Here is a 16,942-nt window from a genome sequence, read left to right as displayed (position 1 = left end):
GCAGCGCAGAGCACCACTTGGTGGTCACAAGGAGGAAGCTACATTTCTAAAAAAATCGCAAACTTCAGAAACGTTGGATTTCAGAAGCAGAGGTGCAACAGGAGCCCAGCAGCTGTGGGCAGGCTGAGCATAACACTTGGTAGTCTCATAAGATGGAAAACGAAGCAAGCATGACACAGTTGGACCTCAAGCTGGAGGCTTGTGCTTCACACAAGAGCCTTTTACAAAATTAGCGCTTTTTGGCCTTGCCTCAGCAGCAGCTTTGAAAGAAAATAAACAAAGAGACCGAAAGCAGCAAGAACTGAAAGTGCAAAGGCCAGCAGATTGAGAAGGCATTCGGATTTTCATGTGCATTTGCAGACTATTGTGAACTATTTTGTGTATTGTGCTTGTATATACTCTTCAGTTTTGGCAAAGATTCACCTTACAAAAGCAGCAAGATAAACATACAATGAAACGCTTAGCACTTTGTTGTCAAGGCAGTCTCCAAACAAAAGAATTAAGTTTCCTTGGCCACAGACATGAATCTCCCCAAACCAGGTATTCGCCTGGAGCCCAGCTGCAGGAGCACTTCTGAACATCTGACAGGGGTCACAAGTGCCCCTTGCTCGCTGAAGCAGAGAGGTACACAGCACAGTTTCTGCCATGAGCCATCCTTGTTCTATAGTTCTTCATGCTACATATAAGCTGATTGTCTTATTCTCTCTGCACGCATCAAATCCTAGCTCTTGCTCATGATGTGCCACGTGGACCCATCAAGGAGGGATGGCATCCTGTCTTCTCTCCTGGTGACACCAGGAGACTTCAGCACTGAAACACTTATAGTCCAAGCAGAGGTTCATATTTTCTACTGCAGTTAGGGTAATGCAAGAGTAGTCTAGGGCAGAGTTAAAGACTCATCTCCTAGAGTGAAGAAATCCAAAATCTGCCACTCTGACAGACTAAATAAGCACTGTGTTCTGTAAAGTAGGCTCTGCTTTGTCTCCACTGAAACAGGAAAGAAAAAAAAAAATCAGGACATTTAACACCTCCCTGCTGTGACAATGGTACAGCCTAAGAGAGATGCAAGCAGCAGGCATCCCCAGGAAAATGAGATTCCCAGTTCACATGTCAAAGATTTTAGTTTTGAAGGACTTGACAACCTTGTAACCAGCATTCAAATTTTCAGGTTTGGAGAAGCTATAGGAGAGCACCAAGAAAACAAGCCTGAGGCAAAATAAAGAAAAATTAGTGGAGTTTTGGGGGTTCCCAGCTTTATTAAATAGTCACCAGAAACAGCCATGGTTGGGCTTTATCATGGGGCTCTGTACTGATCCATTAGTGACATTGGTGATATCCATAGGATGGGAGGTGCTGTTTCAGGGTGGTAAAAGCTCCCTATGCCTGCTTAAAAAAAAAAAAGTTTTTCACTTCAAAACTGTACATATCTATGATGACTCTTGTGACCCAGCAGAGAAAAATGAGACCACCTCGCACCTCCATCGTGAGGCACTTCCCTGACCCAGCAGGAACCCAGAACCAGCAGCGTCTGAAGCAGCTGGATAACGGTAGGCATCCCCTAAGTAAAAGCCTCAGCCCACGATGGCACCAGGGCCCTCACAAATCAACTGCAAAGAGGGACTTCGGCCCCTCCTGATGGTCCCGTGCTGCAGGGAAGGGGATCACAGGGCCAGCTCTTCCTCCCAGCAGTTCAAAGCGCCAACTGCCCATTCCTCATAGATGACTTTAGTCGGGCTTCTCCACAGGCTTCACATAGCTGCAGAAACCCACACTCCTCCCAGGCAGGAGGAAATCCAAATTACTCACAGCGCTGCTATTCACACAGGGCAGCGGCTGTGAGCCCACGCCATGGGAGAGCAGCACCAGCAAGGTGTGCAGCACTCAGTGCAAACGCCACCGTTAGGAACATGCTGCAAAGGGGCTGCAATGGCAACGAGGAAAAGTTTTTTTGGTATGATGGCTTATAACAAGCCAGAGCTGAAGCCACTGTTGTCATAACCTTGCTGAAGGCAACAGAGTTACATCGGGGCCTCTGTTTTCAGTTGCAGAGACCTTCACTGAAGACGGATGTTTCTATGTTTAGGTGCTTTCCATTAATGTTTGCAAACGCTTTTACTCCTCACAAGATTCAAGAAACCATCCTTTGTCAGGTTTAGTGCACAAGAGAAATATCTTGCTGTGCCCTGAGCAGCAAGAGTGTCTCATTAGAAGGTGAGAGATTCACTGACAGTCACAAACTGAATTCAAACTGGGAAGAAAAAATAAGAGAGCAAAACAAACTAAAAAGGAGGTTGCAGGACAAAACTTGGTGCTCATTTTCTTTGTCCTTTTGCTTCCCAGCCTCCCTCACCCCAAACTCAGAGGACAATGCTGTCTACACAGTAACACGGATGCTTCATGATAATCTAAGCTGTGATTTTATACAGTACCCAGCACTGTAGGGTCTGAGCACCAAGTAAGTTGTGATTAACCAGCAGCCAGCACTAATTGGTCTCCAGTAGTGAGCACACTCTTTGCGTGACTTCAGGGAGGCGTGGTACACCAGCCTCTCCTGTGTAAGCACTGAGCAAAGGCTCCTGTGAGCTGAACGATGGCTGCAGAGTGGAGATCTAGAACCTACCCGCATAACATGCCTGTGAAGGAAAGGAGAGTACAACAAAGCATGACAACACCCACCTGCACTGCAACAGGGGAAGCTTGGGTTTGCACACCATTGAGCAAAATTCTACTTTTCAAGAAGTTTTGGCCAACCAAAACATGGCAGAGGACTCAGGGTCAGCTTTGATATCTGCAACAGCATCACAGATGCCAAACTAGCCACCTAAGAGGTCTCATGATGCTGCAACCTTTTGGTCAAAGCTATCCCTTTTCCTTCCATCTACAGGTCTTGTCACACAACAGAGCAAGGGCATTCATAACTTAGATTACAGACTTCAAAAGGGTGGACAGAGCAAGCCACAGGAGCTGTCATGTATTAGTTTGTGCCTCCACTATAACTCTTCTGCAGTATGAAATCAGTCCCACCCTCTCCCAGGGATGCTGTACCAGGGTGAGAAGAATAACACCCATTTCACAGACAGGCTGTGCATCTAAGGAAGTGATTTATTTTCCTCCTGCATGTACTAGAGCTACTCACAGGGGAAAAAGGCAGCAGGGCCAGACTGAAATGTCTTGTCCACCATGCACCCCATAGCTTTTCTTCCACTTCACACTCATACAGCAGCACTGGGCCCTGGTCACCCACATGTGCATACCATATAGGAAGCAGAGGAATGTAAATAACAGAATTAGGAGTGGGGGGCAGTCTATGACAACCTCCTCTTCCCAGAACAGGAGGAAGAGGCATTAAGAAGTCTGACAAATGCTTTCTTCCAGTGAAGTTCGTTTTCTGCATTGCTTTTATGATCACAGCTGACTGTCAAGGCAGGAAGACCTTTCTAGGACAATTCTCTTATTATTAATCTGTTGCTTTCACATGATCAGTAATAATGTCACCATCTGACATCTCCAAAATGCTGCCAAGAACAATTGCTTATGACAGCTTGGAAGAAGATGGCTGGTAGGAACATAGATGGGCTCTCATCATGCGCAGACAGCTTTTGGGCAGAGTACTGAACTGTGGCAGGTCGAGATACCCAAGCAAGCAGTGGGTGCAGAAGCTATGCAAAATCATCAGGGTAAAACCCCCATATTGATGAGTTCAGCTAAGCCCAGCCATGCTCACTTCAAAGCTATCTGGGGTAGTTGTGGACCATGTTGCATGAACATAGCCTTAAATACTTTGCTCTGGAAGGGGAGCAAAATCAAACATGGCCTCTTGGAGGGGGTATCAGCTTCTGGCCTATTGCACAGCCAAGGAAAGGGAGTAATGGGAAGAACACATCCGTGGGGTAGGATCCTACCACACAAAGCAGGATAACCTAACCCATATAAGTTTCAAGAGGAAATTACATGCCCAAAGCTTTTCTGTAACAGAGGAAAATCCTTGCTACGTCTAGGAGAGGGAACATAACCCTGGCAGCAGAGCTGAGCTGATGTTTGAGCTGCAGAAAGTCTTCACCCTCTGCTTGCCAAAGCCCAAGCGCTGCAGAAGCTGCTTCCCAGCAGAGGTCCCTTTGACATTGCAAAGACAGTACAAGGAGAAATTTGGATTCTGATCCTAACCTACCTCCCCCCAAATCTGAGGGGATTCACACTTGATTTTTCAGTTCTGGCTCATCGCTTGTCACAGGGGATGCGAGGCACCAAAGAGGTTTTGGGGAAAAAAAAAAGGCATAAAAGATATTCCAGCAGGGACCACAGGTCTGCCTCTGTATTAAGATCAGAGGCAATCATTCCTAAGAGCTACGTTTCCAGCAGCATTCACCACAAAATTGCTTTCACACTGAGCCAGGCTAGAGAGTCAGTTTAGCAATACAAGGCTATTTTAAAGCAAAAAAACCCCAGAATGCTGCAGAATACACAGTATGGACTATAAGAAGTTTACTCCCTAGTTTGCTGCAGAACAGTTGTTCTAACCTGAGGTATGCAGTTCTCGAACTAAGCAGTATAAATATCAAGACAAAGAGGTGATTTTTCAAGTAAGGACATTCAAATCAGTCCAGATTTAACAACCATGACCTGTAAGCGGACAGGGCAGAGCAAGACAGATGAAGGCAGGTACAGAGTTTACTTCTCTCAACAAAATGCTTTCACATGGAAAAGGGCTGTGGACATGGTATGTTTTCCCAATTGCAAAAAAATAAGCTCCAGCAGAGATGTTAACTCCACTTTCTCTTGCAAAATACTGTTTAATGGTGCCTGTTTAGAAGTATCCAATTCAACTACATTGCCCAGGAAAGGAACAGCCAACAGCCTGATTTAAGAAAAAAATTGATTTAAGCTTCATTTTCTAGACAAACCCAGCATAGATCCATCACAGATGATGTAGATTAGGGGGTGGATCTGTTATTATGGGCAACAGTCTCCAGGATATTGAGGTTTTAGCTCAAGTCCTATCAGGTGACAAAAGGGAAGATGACTGCAAGTCCACTCAGCTCACACTTCTAAGTCCTTGATCATCCTCCCACATCCTCCTCCTTCACTGCCCTTTAAGGGCAGTGCTTCTCCCCAAGGTATTTTCACAGAGAGGTTCAGAATGATACCGCTGGCCTGTCCTTGCACCCACATGGCATGAAGTGTTGACATCAGCCAGGAAGAAACACACCATAAGATCTCATCTCCATTGAAAGACAGCTTGTTATTGGGGAAAAAAAAAGGAGGGGAAAAGCCTATGATTCTTCCCAGAAAATGAGGTAAGAAACCAGTGCCCTAGTCACTGCATCCTGTGTCAGATCAACAAGAGAGACAGCATCCCACCCGTACAGGGCAGAAAGCAGAAGTGAAAGAGCTAAACCAATTTGCAGGGTGGTTTGCCCTGGTCCCAATGCCCAAAGCTGCCCAGAGAAGCCCTGTGAGCCACACTACCCCCGATGTGGGCCCCAGCCATCAGCAGCTCTGAACAAAAATGCTCCTTGCAGAGCCTTCCGAAGAAACTGCCACATGCCTGCTTACCTGAATCCACCCCCCTAGAGCTGCAGGGGTGAACTGCTAAATCCCCAGATTAAAACAAACAAGAACTCATTAAAAATTTGTACCTGCACAGGCCAATTATCTTGCAATAGCAACTGCATGGGGGTTCTGTTGGTTTTGGTTGAGCTTGAAGATAAGCATGGGAAAGCTACAACATTAAAGTTATATTTAAGTGAACTCTAATTTTTTTAGACAAATGGAGAAGTCACATAAAGTTAAAAATTCAAGCATAGCCTGGCCAGAACAGCAACCAGAGTGGGTCAGACTAAGAAATGTCATCTAACCTGCTGGAGGCAGAACATTGCCAGGATATCTCAAAGAACATGGTAACTTGGAAAGTTTCATTCTCCTCCCAAAAACCAATAGTAAAACAGCTGTGCAGCTCACCTCCACACAGAGAACAGCTGGGCAGGCACATGGAACTCCCTTAACATCTGGGAAAGATGATGCAATGATGTTTTAAACCATTCCTAGAGATTCTGGCAGGTATTGCTGTTGGAGACCATAAAGCACCACAGATATGGTATTTGACATAAAGCCCTAGAGTCCACCACTGGGCATAGTCAACCACTTGAGAGATCATGTGGTTTGAGTTTTGTTAGAGCTGCCAGTGCAGAGCAGGGTGGTGGGACCACACTCTGCCTCCCTTTGCAGGGTAGCATGGACAAGGCTGAGCTCAGCACACTGGCTGCACACAGCAGGAGTTTCCTCACTCCTTTCCTCAGCAAGCCTTTAGTTAGCCTAACACCCTCTTAGCTGTTCCCCCACAAGCTCCCAACTCATTAAGGGCTTGATCACCCTCCATATGCCTCCTTCCTCAACTCTCAGATGAATTTCATGAAGCAAAACAAGTCATAGAATCATTAAGGCTGGAAAAGACCTCTAAGATCATCAAGTCCAACTGTTGACCCAACACCACCATGTCTACATGTTTTTTTTGAAACACATCCAGGGATGGTGACTCCACCACTTCCCTGGGCAGCCTGTTCCAATGCTTGACCAAGTCACCTCCAGATTCAGCAGCAGAGATGTCTTTGGTCAAACACTTTCAGGAAAAGAAAAAAGCTTGTTTTAATATTCTGCCACATTATTTTTTTTTTTTTTACAGTTTTCTGCTACAAAGGAGGAGAACATGGGATCTACTGTGAAGATCATGGAGGTCAACCTGCACCAGAGGGGCAACAGTTCCCATTTCAATGGCAGTAATAAACTGGAAGAAAGACAAAAGTTTAATAATTAATTCATTTTGCATATGCTTTGTTTTAAATCTTCTGCTCCTTGCCAATTTAGCTGATATCCAAACAGCTAGTGAGGAATTAGAGTACCAGGCTAGTTAACCATGCTGGGCTAAGTGTCTGTCTTATTTACACCCCTGCAACCTCATTTAAATTTTTAATGGGTTTGTAGAGATTTAACAAGGCAGGTCTTAATCCATACAGTCAGGGTCCAAATAGCAATCCCAGTCAGAGCCTTGATTTCCAGCAAAAATACTCTTCACATCCAAAAAAAAAAAGGCCCCTTGTACTGTGACACAGCTCAGGAGAAAAATGTAAGAAGTTGAAGGGTCTTCTATAAAGTTATGTAAATGGCTACAAATTCTGAATTTTGAGAGGCAACCACTGCCTTCACTTCTGAAGTATGATGCACAGCTTAGATGGCTCTACAAGAAGAACAAGATGCAAGAGAGGCAGGGGAAAGAGAATGGAGAAGAGGGATAGAAGAGCTCTTCTCACTGAAATTAGTTAAGCTACAGTTTCCTTGGAAGAGTAAACTTGAGTATGCAGGTCAGTAGACAGCAATAGGGACTGTTTAAACCCAAAGACAAGTGGATATTAAGTTATCATTAATATATTAAAGGTCAGAAAGTCTAAAGCTTCATACTGGCACTGTTCTGGAACAGCCTGTAATGCAGCAGGCTGAGTAAACTCAGTGAAGCCCACAGCCAAGGTTCAGAGGGGAGGTGCCCCATGGCCACAGGACACTGGATTTGCTGGTTCCAAGGACAGTACCAGCCCTGTTTCAGCATCATTGAGGAGCTTCACAGCCAAATGCTGCATTAGGTGGGACATGCCAGCTAAGCAGAGTACTGAAGACAGCACTGTGCTGTCCTAGGCAGCAGACCTCTGACACTGCCTTTCCAACCCCTGGATTACTCCTCCACACTAACAACCAGAATTCTGCCAGCTGCATGTCAAGAGCTAGCCTGATTAATCATGAACACTTCACACTGAAGAGCTACACAGCTCAGATCTCCCTCTAGAGCAGCTGGGTTTAAGTTGCCCATTTTCAGAGCTATTGACTGTTCCTGACACCATACAACAGGTAGAGCATCTTCTGCTTTTAAAGCTCTAAACACCCTCTACATCCAGCTGCCTACATGAAAGCTGAACTGCATAAGCAGCTCATCCTCAGCAACAGCTTAAAGCAAGCCTAGATGACTGAACAGGAACCATCCTTAGGCCTTATACACTGAGGCAGAGTAGTTTTTGATTTTGGGGGGTAAGGGGTACATGAAAAGTAGGATAGGCACATTAGAAACCACTCCTCTTTTTAATTATCTTCAAAACACCTACAGGAGAGTAGCAAGAGCCAGATTATTTGTTCCTCCCTTCATCTCAGTCACCACAAGTAAACAGTCTCTAAATCCCTAGTTAACACTGAAGTGGGCCAAGCTGGAGCTTACTGAGCTGCAGGGACTAGTAGCACTCAGCCTAAACTGTTTTCCTGCTGAGCTTGGATGCAGCAAGGGCAGCACACAGGGGTCTAACAGCTGAAGGGCTTCTATGAACTTGTAGGTTGAAACACAGCACACATCAAGAGGCAGCTGCAAGTGCTACATCTGGGCAGCCTAGGGAGGTGACAGTGATATCTGCCCTACATGTCAGAAGAACTTAATCTTAGCATGGCTTGAAGACTGCTGAGACATCTTCCCATTCTCTATCCCATGTGCCTCGCTCCAGTCACCACCTCCAGCCCTTTCAGCCAAGTTTTTACTGTCCAGGCAGGTTGGCAGTACCTGAGACCAAACTTTGAGTCTGCATTGACAGATGCAGACCCACCCTCACCAACAGCCACAGGTAATGGTGCTGTAAGCTGTTCACACCAAACTAGCTTGCGATAGGTGAGGCATGACTCTTGGCAGCAGGCTAGCTCTGTACTACCTGCTGGTTTAGGATTAGCATGTAAGGATGACATTCATGGTCCTCATAGGAAGTGCACTAACCTACCTCCTGCTTGACCTCAGTGCACCCTTGAATTGCATCTCATATGGAACAGTGACAGGAACTGCTTGAGGAACAGCCAAGAGGACCTAGCTGCTGTTGTGCTCTGTCCACCAAGTTTCAACTAAACACTGCAAGGATCTTGCAGAAGAGGGAACATGGCACACTACCTGCCACTCTGGAAAGTTATACCTGCAAATCTTGCCACAGTCAAGGAGCACAGCCATCTCTGCCCATATCTACCATGGGGGATGTTATGGCAAAAGAATCTAGTCCAAAAGGAACATGGCTTCTTTTAAGAGTCACTTTTTGAAAAGCATTGGGAGGCTTACACAGTGGTCCCAAGTAGGCAAGCTGAACTAGATTATATCTCTTCAGACCCTAGAAGCCCTACAGAGAAAGCCGCAGTGTTTAGCTTGCTAGAGCATCACCCAAATTCTGGGCACAGGAACAAAATATGTAATTAAGTCTCCCAGAGAAGTAAGCCTCATCCTCTGCTGTGTCCTGTCCCCACATCCTATAATCCCTTTATAGGATTTCTCTGGCTAGGAAGGGCAAGTAGAACGAGCACCACCACAGAGTCAAGGTAGGAGGATATTTGTTACCCAGCTAATCTCTCCAGAGTCCACTACAGAGAAGGATAAGCTCATCTAGAGACATATTCAAAGCACCTCATGTTTATTGTGCAATTTGATTTTTAAAACAGTTTTGCATCCAAGCCAGGTAGGTGAATATACTGATGCAATTAACTGCAGGCACTTTGGCACAGATGGTCCCCAAGAAACAGAACTAGCTGAACAGCAGGATTTTGTATTTAATGATGAGCCAGGCCCTCAGTGAGGCAAGTCAGCAAGACCCCACTGAAGGCAGCAGAGACCAGCCGAGCCCACTCAGCTCCTGGCACTTCTCCCACTGGTGAGCAAGGCACAGCTTCCCTGCAAAGGGCCAGGAACCCTCATCAGGGACTCCAGCATATGCCTGGAACAGCAGCGATGTCTGACCTTGCATCCCGCAGAGCCTGGGCACCTTGGGCTGGGGCTCAGTGTAGCTTTACAAGATGTTTGGGAGTGCTTTCCTGTATCTGGTACCATCTACATATCCTGAGATTAAGCACTAGGAACTGTAGCTTTGAGGGAACAGAAGCCAAGCTTCCGAGTGCCACTCCACCATGAGGATGTTGTACTCCCTAATTACCATTACACAGAAAAAAAGATATTAGAAAGCAGAGTCACAGCTCAAAAGCTTCCTTTCTACTTAATTGGGGCAGTAGCATCCCCAGGCAGAAAGCCTATCCCCAAGTGGTATTTGTCCCATTTTACAACATGTGGATTGGTGATCTCTAACACCAGGAAAGAGTCTGGCTCACTGCAATAAATTCTAGGTTGATCAGAAGACACAAAAGCTGTGCCAGTTGTCAAAACCACACAGCAGAGCACACCATGTCCCTTAGATGACAGGTACCTGCAGAGCCATACCCCAGAGCCAAGAAACCCACAGCCTTCTAGTTGAGTCATCATTTTGGAAAGCTGGTCCTAGCTACAACCCACATCTGCCCTTACAGCATATTCAAGGGGAAAGAAGACAGGCCTGTGGTTGCGCAAGAGAGCTCAGTAGGAACCCAAGAAAGTTGCAGCAGTCCTGCCTGAGCAGAAAGATGTTTTTTTAAATGCTGATGCAGAAAGTCTCATTAAATAGGGAGAGACCAATGCTCAGTTGAAACAGAAATCCCTCTTATCTTCCTGTGCAGAAAGCCAGGCTTCTAAAGGAGACCCCAGAGGGCTCAGAAACAGTTTAGCCTCCTGAATCATACTGCTCTTGCTAAGCAGAGACCTTATTTCCCAGCCTGAAAGATCAGGTTTCCTCCCCCATGCATGCCGCTCTCCCATCATCACGACCACATCCGTGTGTTGCCAGATACATGCAAGATTCACCCTGGCAAGGGGTGAGCGCTGTAGCTCAAGGCCCAGAGAGCTCATGGCTGGCTTCAAAGCAAGCAGCCTGACAGGGCAGGAGCTGCAGCACCTTACACACACAGTGGGGAGGGCTCCCAGCTTCTGCTGCCCTCTAAACTTAACAGGAGTGAGAGTTATTGCTTCATGCAGAGAAAAGATGCTGATTAGCTGTTGTCTATGGCACCCCACCTCTAATCAGAAGAAAAATACCATCTGGCATGCCACCCCTGGAGGGCTGCCAACCTTTGCAGTAAAATACGAAGGCAAGAGAAGGTCAAGATGAAGGAAGAGGAGCAAAACAGGCAGAAAGATTAATCCCTGCCAGGTGGTGTCAGTCCAGACACTGGAGTACAAAACTGGATGGATGAGCAAGCAGAGAAGAGTTTAAATAGGAGAAATAGCAAGAAGCAGAAGCAAAACAATTCCCTCTTGCAAGAAAATCATGGATTAGCTGAAGAGATAACACATCTGAGCTGCAGAGCAACTCTAGATCTTCACCTAAACCTCTCTTGGTGGGTGTTTGCCCAGGCAGAATTTGCATCACTGGGTTTCAGCTGTCTGAAGACAGTCAGGCAGTAGAGACTCCAAGACTGGCAGTGGGCAAAAGCAGTTTAAGAAAAGGCAGCCCAGAGAGTGAGGCAAGACTGGAGGAGCCAGTGATGGGACAGCAGCTTAGCAGGTAGCTTTGAGTTAGAAGAGCATATCACAGGGGATGCATCCTTCACCTCTCCCAGCAGTGTCAATAGAGCATCACTTGTCCTGGCAAGGTTTCAGCCAGCTGGACACCAAGGTAGCTATCTCATGCTGAATATCCCCCTGCATTGCGTGCGGTGAGGGCTTCAGCAGGAGGGTGGCAAGGGCTTTCCACCTGTCTGAACATGTTCCATGAGTGTTACCTGGCACAGAGGCTCTGCACACACCAGCATTTACAGGTGCACAGAGCCAGACTCTACTGCAACAGCAGTACCACTGCTGCTCCGTCTCCAAGGGACAACCCCATCCCTCCCACCACAGCTGCTTGAATTCCAGGCATTCTCCATGACACTGTTCATTGCTTGCTTCCTGTACCTCCTGAAAGGAGACAGGTTGTTCAACAACTTTATTAGCAGCAATAACACATGCACATAGCTAGGTGCCAAACAGAGCTCAGTGTCAAGGCAAGCGTGCCACTCCACAAGAAACTGCCCGCCTCTTAGCCTTGGGATCGATGGTACCTTCTGACTCCAGGCGGTCCAGCCCATAGGTCACAGCTGTACTGATCTTCCTCACAGATGGAAGAGCTGTCCTTCTGACAGAAGATGCCATTGATGCTGGAGTTGCCAGGACCACAGTTCTGCTGGATTGCTCCTCTGTCTGTCCAGACTGGGTAGCAGACAACCCACCAGGAGCTGGAACAGCCTTCTCACTGGTGACCGGGACCACATCTGAGAGATCTACAGAAGACAGGAAGCAGCAGCAGCTTGGCACAACATTAGAAACCCCACCACTTAAGAACAAACTCCTTAATGAAAACTTAACTCTGAGTGGAAGAAGTTATTAAACTTTCACCTCTTTCAAGATGAGAGTGACTCTGCTGTAATGAATGCATCTCCTCTGGGACAGCAAGCACAGGAGGTTCCCTTTAATGAGAATTCGCTAGGTTTTACTTCCATTGCTCTGAGGATTGCTAGTCACCACCCCGTAGCAAGATCAGAGCATCAAGACACTGGTAGAGATCTGAACTGAGTGATAGATCTAATCGTTTATTGCAAAGAAAAATTAGTTGAATTTATAATTAAATCCCAGGAGCAAATTAATTAGTGGAAACTGCTGGAAGAGCCTTCTCTGCCCTACAAAGGGACCTTAATTTAAGGGATACAATGCAAATAGATTTTTTCTTTTTATGCCCTGCAATATAAAAATCACCAAAAAAGCTGCCCAGCAGCAGCTTCATTAGTGGTACCTACTACTACAGAAATACACTCAACCTCAAAGTCAACTTTGTGCTAAGGGAACCCTTGCTACGCTCCTGTCAGAGACAGGCTCCTACGCATACCTGCCAAGGTGACATTGAGCCAGTAGGCAGCAGCTGGATGAACACAACTGCTTAAAGCATTTCTGTATGAACTACAACCTGAGAAGAACTCACTGTTCCTCATGGAAGTGAATATCAACACAGGTTTCCACACCCAACAACTTGCCAGACTCTTGCAAAAGGGTTACACACACACACTACACAATCCCTCCACCTTACACTGCTCCCATGTTACTCTGATGAAACTTTTTGGTCCTTTGGACTGAACGTCAGATATCTGACTGCCTTTGGCTCCAGGAGCCAGAGCTCTTCCTCCATAAATAAGAACTGGCTTAAACATCTAAGGCTAAAAGTCAGCTTGCTGGCAAGGATAGATGTTGGGATTTTGTTTGGTTTTGGGTGATTTTGGTTTTTTAAAATCTCTACCCCACTGTTACTTGCAACAAAAACAATACGCTGACATATTTTAACATAGTGAATCTGGTAGCACACGCAGAAATCAGCAACAGTCCAGGGCTAGAGGCAGCCTGCTAAAAAAAGCAACTTAGGATAAAGACGCTGTATGTTGAGACTTCAGTGTCCAAGCATTGATTTTAGTTTCAGAAGTACCATCTCATGTGGAAATACACCTGCAGAGCTTGAAGCAGAACCCTACCTTCTACATCTGGAGCATTCACTGGCATCTGGGTGGCACTAGGAGCAGTCAGCACCTGGGTGTCCTCCCCACTGTTTTCCTGCAGAAGACTTGCAGCTCCTGCTCCCTGGGTAGCACCAGGCACCAATGTCACAACTGACAGAGCAGCATCAACCTCCTGGGCATCTGTGGTCACCTCCTGAGTAACACCTACAGCAAGAACACATGTCAGTACCAACTCAGAGAACAGCTGACAGCAACAGAGCAGATGTTTGAAGGACTATAACTCCACACATTAGCACTTCCAGAGTCACAGTGCAAGCAGTAGGTCCAGCCAAGTATCATTAGGGCAGCGCAGCATAAAGACAGATTGAGAGTGTGCACGACAGGAACAAAAGCAGCAGAATCAGTCCTCATTTTCTTAATCATCCCTTAGGGACAAGTGAACCCATGGGGAAGAATGCTATGGGAGCACAGCACTGCAGGCCAGTGGTGTGAAATACCAGTCATAGAATCATTAAGGTTGGAAAAGACCTAACATCATCAAGTCCAACAGTCAGAGCAAGTGATGCTGCCAGAGCAGTGCTTTTAGTGACAGGCTCTCACGGCTATGAGACTTCAGCTTTGCAGAAGGTTTTATTTTTGTTGCACAAGTCATTGATACTGTTTCCCCAACATTTGGGAAACAGCGGAGAGGGAACCTGCTGACAAGTCAAGTGCTTATAAATTAATCTAGAAATTAATCAGTCAGGTTTAAGCACCAGCATGCAATTAGCTTTCCTTCTTTTACAGCAAGAGCTAAATCTTTTGGATGTGGTGAGGTGAAGTCATCCTTTTGCTCCTGCAGCCTAAGGGAGGAAGATTAAAGATGCCCAATTAAAACAAAATCCTAAACCCCAGCTTGAGTTCCTCATCAGGCTAGGAACATGTCATTGCCCACACTTGACCAGAACTTCTCCTTCCACATTTCTACTGTCTTTTTTTTTTTTAGCTACTGAGTGGAAACTCAGTCAGTGGGCTGACGGTGCCATCCCTGCAGGTAAGTACAGCACAGGGTGACACCATCAGCCATCCATCTTCTGCATTGACTGCAAGTGTCCATAGCCAGCAGCTGAGAGCCAGGTGATCCCAGATGCCAATTCATGTAACACCCCAAAATTATTCCCCTCTCCACTTTGCAGGGCTTCAGAGGGGGGGCAAGTGCAAGGACCACCTTTGGGTTCTTGCACTTGCCATATCAAAGAGACACTTGGAGGAGCATTATCCTCCTTGAAAAAGCGTTTAACCAGTGGTTAAAAGGCTGGGCTCCCTCCCTAGTCACAGGAGAGGCACACCAGAGGGTTATTCAAAGCAGATTTACATATCTCTGGTCAAGGCAAGATGCCTACAACCAGACTACAGCCATCCCCCTCAACCACTACATGAGCACCAAAACTGCAGCCCTGCTTTGGCAGTACACCACGCATGCAGAAGAGTAACAAGGCAAGTTTGTTTTTTTTCACTAGCACTAAGTCCCTGCTGATGAGACTCCAATTCTCTACAGAGATCTCCATAATCAAGGACACCCTTCAACCCCAGGCTCAGCTGCCACAGCCTTTCCAGTCTCAGCTTTCCTGTTTGCTACTACAGCCACCCTCTCAGCCTGAGGAGCTGCCTCTTCTGCTCAATACAGTTGCCCCACATGACAGTCAGGAAAGGGTACCACCCAACAGACTGGGCCTACCTCTACACAGGGACATCACATATAGGAACAGCCAAGGCTAGGCAGTACTTTATGGGTGTGAGTTACCCATTTAGGCTGTTACCACTCCATAAAGGTCCATGGTCTTTCCTGGGGGCAGGGAAAGAGGTGTCCTACCTCTATTGCAAGTATCAAGATCCCACCTTTCTCTGCCTCCCTGAAAGGAAGCATAGATTCCCAAAAGTATCCCTCCTAAAACTACATTTAGAGGCAAGTGTCTGTAACTGGCAAGTTTTACCTTTCCATGAGCTTTCCAGAGTAGGAGAGAGATCAGACTGTGTATCTGTCACCACAGCAGCCTCCGGCTGTGATGGTGGGATGTTTTTCCCTTCCTCTGCTGTGACTGCATTTATGTTTTCCAGTGAGTTGAGATCAGCCATGTCTACACCTGTCAGGTTCACAGTGTGGAAAGCATCACCACTGGCCATGGAAGCTGCTGGCAACTCCTCCCCTCGCACCAGTGCTGTGCAGTTGGTCTCCTTGGCAAGCTCTGGAGTTGGTGGAGGGGACACTGGAGATGGCAGCACTCCTGTTGCATCTTCCTCCTCTCCCACACCTTCCTGTGGTGTCTGGGATGGTTCTGTCGTCCCCAGGTCCTCTGTCACCTCCTCATGAGACATGCTTCCCCCTTGGCTTTCATCCCCCAGTTTTGTGTCATCCCAGTCAGGTGGCACAGTGTCCATAGGGTGGATGGTGACAGTGCCAGCTGTGGTGGGCAGCTCTCCTTGCCTGACACCTGTCCCCACATCCAGGTGGAGGGAGGCCTCAGTGACCATGAGTGGATGTTTCGCAGCCACAGATGCTTGCCCAGCCAGGGCCTTCAGAAGGCTCCCCGTGTGGGCTCTTGGCAGTCCCACCTCAGACGTCATGCCATGGGGCTGGGGAGTTGGGATGACAGGGTGGTCACTTGCTGTTTCCCAGCTGGGAGAGCTGGGGTACAGCATGGGCTGGGGCACAGCAGAGGGGTGCAAGTTGCTCTCTGCCACCTCCTCCACAGCTGTCCCAGAAAGGGGGTTTGCTGAGAGGCTGGCAGAGCTGTACTCTATTTCAACACCACCCTCTGTGGTGGTCTCACTAATGGGGCCACCAACAGACTCCTCCTGGACAGCAGGGTTCAGTGTGGTCACAGCTGTGGTCAGCATGGCCTTGAACACATCTTCCTCATCCAGCTCTGACTTTGTGGGACCAAGCTCCTCCTCATCTACAGCAGCTGCTGTCACAGCAGAGGTGTGAGCACCCAGGCCCTGGCTGCCTGGGATAACATGGCTTGGGCTTGCAGGCAGCCTTTCTCCTTCTGCAGTGAAAGCTTTATTTAAGGGCGTCCCAGATGGCTTTGCTGACACTCCACATGGCTCTTCAGAGACAGTCTGCTCAGAAGGGCCCAGGTTATTTTTCAAGTTCAGCACACTTGCCCTTTCATCTTCTACCCCATTCCCTGCCCAGGGGCCATGCTGGACCTTTGTCATGTCCCTCTCCTCCAGTGGCCGAGATGCAAGGCATGGTGGACTGGAGGACAAGAGCAGGATGCTGCAGGTGACCACACAGATGTTAAATCCTATTGATCTACTCATAGCTGAGAGGAGATGTGCCAAAAGCCTGCAAGGCTGACAAGACCTAGAAAAGGAAAAAGGAACCAAGATTACACATACCCATAACCACCTCTTGACCCAGGGCCTTAAATAACTGGGTGACAAGTTCCAAGCATGCTAGTCTATGGCCTGTTCTGAGCAGGCTCTGCCTACACATCCCAAGCAATGGATCCCTCCATCTATTTTACCATTCCTAGCCTACCCGATCTGAAGTCTTATG

At 47.2% G+C, this 16,942-nt stretch overlaps 1 protein-coding gene across 4 annotated transcripts in view; it reads right to left on the bottom strand.

The window, feature by feature from the left end:
• The window catches only part of ARMH4 (armadillo like helical domain containing 4), a 79,994-nt gene that overhangs the window by 46,888 nt on the left and 16,164 nt on the right, over positions 1–16,942 (bottom strand). For all 4 annotated transcript variants that reach the window (XM_054826762.1, XM_054826760.1, XM_054826763.1 and 1 more), the window contains 3 exons: positions 15,372–16,747; positions 13,414–13,602; positions 11,959–12,177 (listed from right to left, as the gene is read on the bottom strand). In XM_054826762.1, the coding sequence (XP_054682737.1) occupies positions 11,959–12,177; positions 13,414–13,602; positions 15,372–16,704 (1,741 nt within the window). In that variant the 5' untranslated portion in view covers positions 16,705–16,747. The remainder of the gene's footprint in view (positions 1–11,958; positions 12,178–13,413; positions 13,603–15,371; positions 16,748–16,942) is intronic.

This window comes from Grus americana, chromosome 5, assembly GCF_028858705.1.
Source record: "Grus americana isolate bGruAme1 chromosome 5, bGruAme1.mat, whole genome shotgun sequence".
NCBI lineage: Eukaryota > Metazoa > Chordata > Aves > Gruiformes > Gruidae > Grus > Grus americana.
The sequence above is the reverse complement of the archived record's forward strand: the minus strand, read 5'-3'. Positions and strand labels throughout refer to the sequence as shown.